Genomic DNA, 5,292 nt, shown 5'->3' with positions numbered 1-5,292 from the left:
GGGTTATTTATATATATGTTTGTGTGCATGTTTTCTATACATGTTAATTTGCATATATGAAAGAAATAATAATAATAATAATAATAATAATAAGTGATGATAAATGGATTTATTTGTTTGTTTATTTATTTATTGTAAAATTGCACCATGGTTAGGGGTGAGCATAATTCGGGTTTAACTGAATTAACCGATCGAGTTCGATCGGTTTGGTTCGATTCTAGATTTAAATAATTTTGGGTATTCGATTTTCGGTTCAGGTATGAGGAGTCTTTAATTTGGTTAATTCAATTAACCGAATTACTAATTAATTAATAATTAAATATAAATTAGTAATTTTAATATATGATATATGTTAAATCTTAAATGTTTAATCTTAAAAATATCTCTTTTATCAATAAATCCTTTTATTTATTAAGTTGGAATTAAATTTAATACAATAAGATTATCTATATATATATATATATATTATATCATTTTTTTGGAAGGATTTTATTTGAGAAAAAGAAAAATAAAAGAAAATAAGAACGCTTAAATCTCGCAGCATCATGTCAAGTGTCAAATTCTCACTGGTTGAGTCTTTAAATCTCACAATTTGATGTTGCGAGATTTGCTCTGCCACCGTGCCATACGTCAGCTTTTCATTTGTTGGACCTTTAAATCTCGCAGCATTATTTAATATATATATATATATATATATATATTATATAATAATAAAACGGGAAAAAACTCAACATTGAAAGCTACCGAAGCTCGTTAGAACAGCTGTAATACCGCAGGTTGCAGGGGGACCATGCAACGGCGTTGTCTTTAATTAATGGCCATGACCAGACCCCAGCGCCTACGCTATCATGACATAGACATGTACCCTCCTAAACCTCAATTAGGTTATTAATACTTTTTGTTAATTAGAAATTTTATTTGAGTTTTGCGGTTTGACATTAACAATACACGTATGGGCTATTCTAATATTTCAAAGATATTTCGTACCCCTTATCAGCTATTATCAGCCATGCAATTATACAATTATTTCATTTCATTCAGAGCGCCAAGGAAAGGAAAACTGCAGATAGGCATGGAGTTTTTCTTTCTCCCTTACTCCTCCGCCACTTACGCTGCTTCCGCCTTCGCTGTTCTTCTCTTCCTCTATTCCCTGTTATGGATTTCTACAAGTTTCCTAAAGAAGTCAGTCGGCCAAAAATTAGCAGCCCCCGAAGCCGCCGGCGCGTGGCCGGTGATCGGCCACCTCCATCTCCTCAGAGAATCCCAACTCCCCCACAGGAAGCTGGGGAACATGGCCGACAAGCACGGCCCAATCTTCACAATAAAGCTGGGCATGCACCGGGCCCTGGTCGTGAGCAATCCAGCAATGGCCCGGGAGTGTCTGACCACTCACGACAAAGTCTTCGCCAGCCGCACCAGAGCAGTGGGCGCGGAGCACATGGGCTACAACTACGCCATGTTCGCGTTAGCCCCTTACGGCCCTTACTGGCGCCACGTGCGCAAGATAGCCAAGACCCATCTCCTCTCCAGCCACCTCCTCGAGACCCTCAAGCACGTCCCTGAATCCCAAGTGAAGGCGGCCGTAAACGATATCTATCGGAGATGGTCCGGAGCCAGTGGCAGCGGAGGCGGTGGTTCAAATGCGGTGCTGGTGGAGATGAGCAAGTGGTTTGGGGATATAAATCTGAAGGTGATTCTTAGGATGGTGATAGGAGAACGATGTTTGGAAGATGGCGGCACCGCCGACGATAGGTTTCGGATGGCGTTGAAGGAGTTTTTCCGGCTGATGGGGTCGTTCGTGGTGGGAGATGCTATTCCGTTTCTGAGGTGGTTGGATGTGGGGGGATACGAGAAGGAAATGAAAAGAACCGCGGCGGAATTGGATCGCGTGATGGAGGAGTGGTTGGAGGAGCGCAAGGGGAAGAGGCCGGTTTCGGCGGAAGACGGCGACGACTTTATGGGCGTTATGTTGTCCGTACTTGAGCGCGACGAAGCTCTTTCGAGGCTTTCCGATTACGGCGTCGACACTGTCAACAAATCTACATGCCTGGTAAACTCTCAATCAATACAACCTCTTCTTCTTCTTCTTCTTTATTACTTTTTATCGCCTCTTGGAGAAGACAATTTTCATGATTATAAAATCCGACAGGAGAGCAAGACTTTATGGATGTCCGTCCGATTATGATCCTGATTTTTTCATCAAATCTACATGCCTTTAAAATTCAGCTTAATAATCATGTTATTTTTTCATTAAGTTTGAGTCTTTAAATTATATAGTGCACCATAATGCATCTTGCATATTCTATTTATACACATTCCTCTTAATTGTAAAAGTCAAAATTCTAACACAACAATTTCAATTTTTTCTTTTTTTAAAAAAACACTATTAATTTATTTGCAAATCATAAGTATATAAAATAAATTATAAGTTATTTTTATTTAAAACATAATGAATTTATATAAATTTGTATTTTCTCCTCACCTCTTTATTACCTCCCAAAAATAATAATTTTAAAATATTAAAAAACTTAAATAAATTAATTTTATAAATTTTCAATATACTATTAACTTCCCATTAAATTGCATTACACCAAAAAATGTAAGACACAATTATAATTAAATAATTAAATGTTTTAAAAATACAGGGTTCCCTCTTCCACCGTACACGTGGATGACACATTATGTGTGTGGATTTCAAAGCCCATCCGCATGCATGCGAGCAGAGCCCCCAGGAAGACACGTGGCTCGCCACCCCGCCACGTTCTCTCTCCATGCACCAGCTGCCATCTCTCTTTTTAACTACCTCAACACCTGAATGATCCAAATAGTTTTAATTTTTCAATTTCATTTTGGAATAATGAAAAGATAAATTATAAAAATGCATTTGTTTATATTTCTAATTTTCTGTTTTTATCATTGGTTTTCAGTTATTTATTAAAAAAAATTGAAAATCATATTTTATGATTTTAAGTTGTTTTAGCAACATGCTGGCAAAAAATTTTAATATCCAAAAATATTTTTTTTTAAATTAAATTATTTATTTTACAAACTTTTGATTAAAATTGAAATAAAATAATAATAAGAATTTAAATAAATTTAAAATAAAAATATCCATAGATTTCAAAAAAACAAATTAAATAATAAAAATTAATAAAAATATTTTTACTACTTTTCAATTATCACTTTTAGAATATAAGTAAAATAATTATATTCATTTTAATTTTTATTAGGGTTTTTAATTTGTTTTATTTTGCACTTATATGATTTAGTTATATTTTAAAAATATATTATTTGATTTATAGATTAAAATGAATATTTTTAATTAAAATTTTAATTTATTTTAAATTTACAAATATTAATCAAATAGGTTGCTAATTTTGGATATTTGATTTCAAAATTTTAATTTCTTTTCCTTATTTTTCATTTTCATAATTTTTAGTAGAGATACCAAACTAACCCTGAAGTTTCAAGTTTCACCTTAAAAACATAGGACACTATATATATAGATTGAATATGTATATATGCCGAGGCACATAATAGAACCTATCTCACCAAGGCAAGGTTTGGTTCACAATTGGAATTAGAATCAAAATCAAAATCAAAGTTTACTGAATTGTAAACGGAATGTCATATTTCTCTCTCATGTTTGGTTCGACAACAAAATTGAAATCGAAATTACATTATAATAGTTAGTATATATAAACATAGGAATCATAAATGAGTCTAGTTAGTATAAAAATACTATTCAATTAATTTAGTGTAAAATAATAATATTACAAATATAATTATTATATAATATTATTTTATTACTATATAATAAATAATTTGTTACAGTAAAATAATTTTGATAATCATGTACTTGATTATACTTTACGTATTATTATTATTATTATTATTATTATTATTATTATTATTATTATGTTTTAATAATATTATTAATATTATATTTATCTTATATTTTATAAGTTTTATATTTTAATATGTAATTTATTAATAAAAATATCATATGTTATGATGTAACATAATTTATTATTTAATATAAAAGAATAAAATAATAAAACAACCACCATAGCATTATATTATGTTATACAATAGTATTTTATTATTTTCTTGTATATATTTTAAAAGTATTATATTTTGTTATAAAATATTATTTTGATTTTACCGTAAAAGTTTGAAATCAAAATGAAAGGGTATGTAAGATAAGGAATCATCTGAATAAGATAAAACATTACAATTCTGATTCCAATATTTAGAATTGATTCCATTACCAAATACTACAAGTGTATTGTTTATGGTATACATAATTGATCACAGACTCTCGTGTTGGGGGCTTTTGACACTACAACTGTGACGCTGGTATGGGCTCTCTGCTTGCTCCTCAACAATCCCCACACTCTAATGAAAGCCCAACAAGAATTGGACGCTCAGGTTGGGACACAGCAACCACTACAGGAAACTCATATGAAACACTTGGTATACATCCAAGCCATCATCAAGGAGACCCTACGCCTTTACCCAGCCGGGCCTCTAGGAGCACCTCACGAATCCATAGAAGATTGCATCGTCGGTGACCACCACATCCCCGCTGGCACACGCCTAATAGTGAACCTGTGGAAGATCCACCGAGACCCGCAAGTGTGGCCCAATCCAGACGAGTTTCGACCGGAGAGATTTTTGACAACCCACAAGGATGTGGATGTGAGGGGGCAGAATTTTGAGTTGATCCCGTTCAGCAGCGGTAGAAGAATGTGCCCTGGAGTTTCTTTAGCTCTTCATGTTATGCATTTTACACTGGCCAATTTGCTACATGGGTTTGAGATTGCGACTCCAGACAACAACCCAGTTGACATGGGGGAGCGCTTTGGGCAAACCATGGCTAAGGCAACGCCGCTGGAAGTCCTCCTCTCACCTCGCCTGCCTTCTCACCTGTATGTGTAAGGTAATTTGCTAGTTGGTGTGATAAGAGTCTATTAAAAGATTCCAGGTCTCCAATCACTTGCTTAGTGTTTAATATTTTAGCTTTGAGATAATTTTGATTTGGGTCAATTTAAATAAAGTGTAATATGAAATTATATTTAATTTTATAAATTTTTCATAAATTCAAATTCAACATTCCAAATTAATGTTCTCGATAAGATTTAAATTTTTCTTTGAATAAAAAAAAAAACAATGTTGATGTATTGATGTAGAAGTAATAAAATTAAGAAAAATGACTGCAAGCCAACTGAGTTAGAAGTTTATAATGCCTGCAAACTCCTTTTTTTGTTTGCTTTCATTTTTCCAAAGTTC

The 5,292-nt window shown here is 33.1% G+C and overlaps 1 protein-coding gene across 1 annotated transcript; it reads left to right on the top strand.

Annotated features, from left to right (window-relative positions):
* Positions 1 to 1,049: 1,049 nt before the first annotated feature.
* Positions 1,050 to 5,058, top strand: LOC131161973 (cytochrome P450 CYP82D47-like). The gene is made up of 2 exons (XM_058118052.1): positions 1,050 to 2,050; positions 4,318 to 5,058. The coding sequence occupies exons 1-2, from the start codon at positions 1,073 to 1,075 to the stop codon at positions 4,939 to 4,941; spliced, it is 1,602 nt and encodes a 533-aa protein (XP_057974035.1). The 5' UTR covers positions 1,050 to 1,072; the 3' UTR covers positions 4,942 to 5,058.
* The last annotated feature ends 234 nt before the right edge of the window (positions 5,059 to 5,292 follow it).

Source organism: Malania oleifera, chromosome 8 (genome assembly GCF_029873635.1).
Source record: "Malania oleifera isolate guangnan ecotype guangnan chromosome 8, ASM2987363v1, whole genome shotgun sequence".
Lineage (NCBI taxonomy): Eukaryota > Viridiplantae > Streptophyta > Magnoliopsida > Santalales > Ximeniaceae > Malania > Malania oleifera.
Note: the sequence above shows the minus strand (reverse complement) of the source record. Positions and strands in the feature narration are given on the sequence as shown.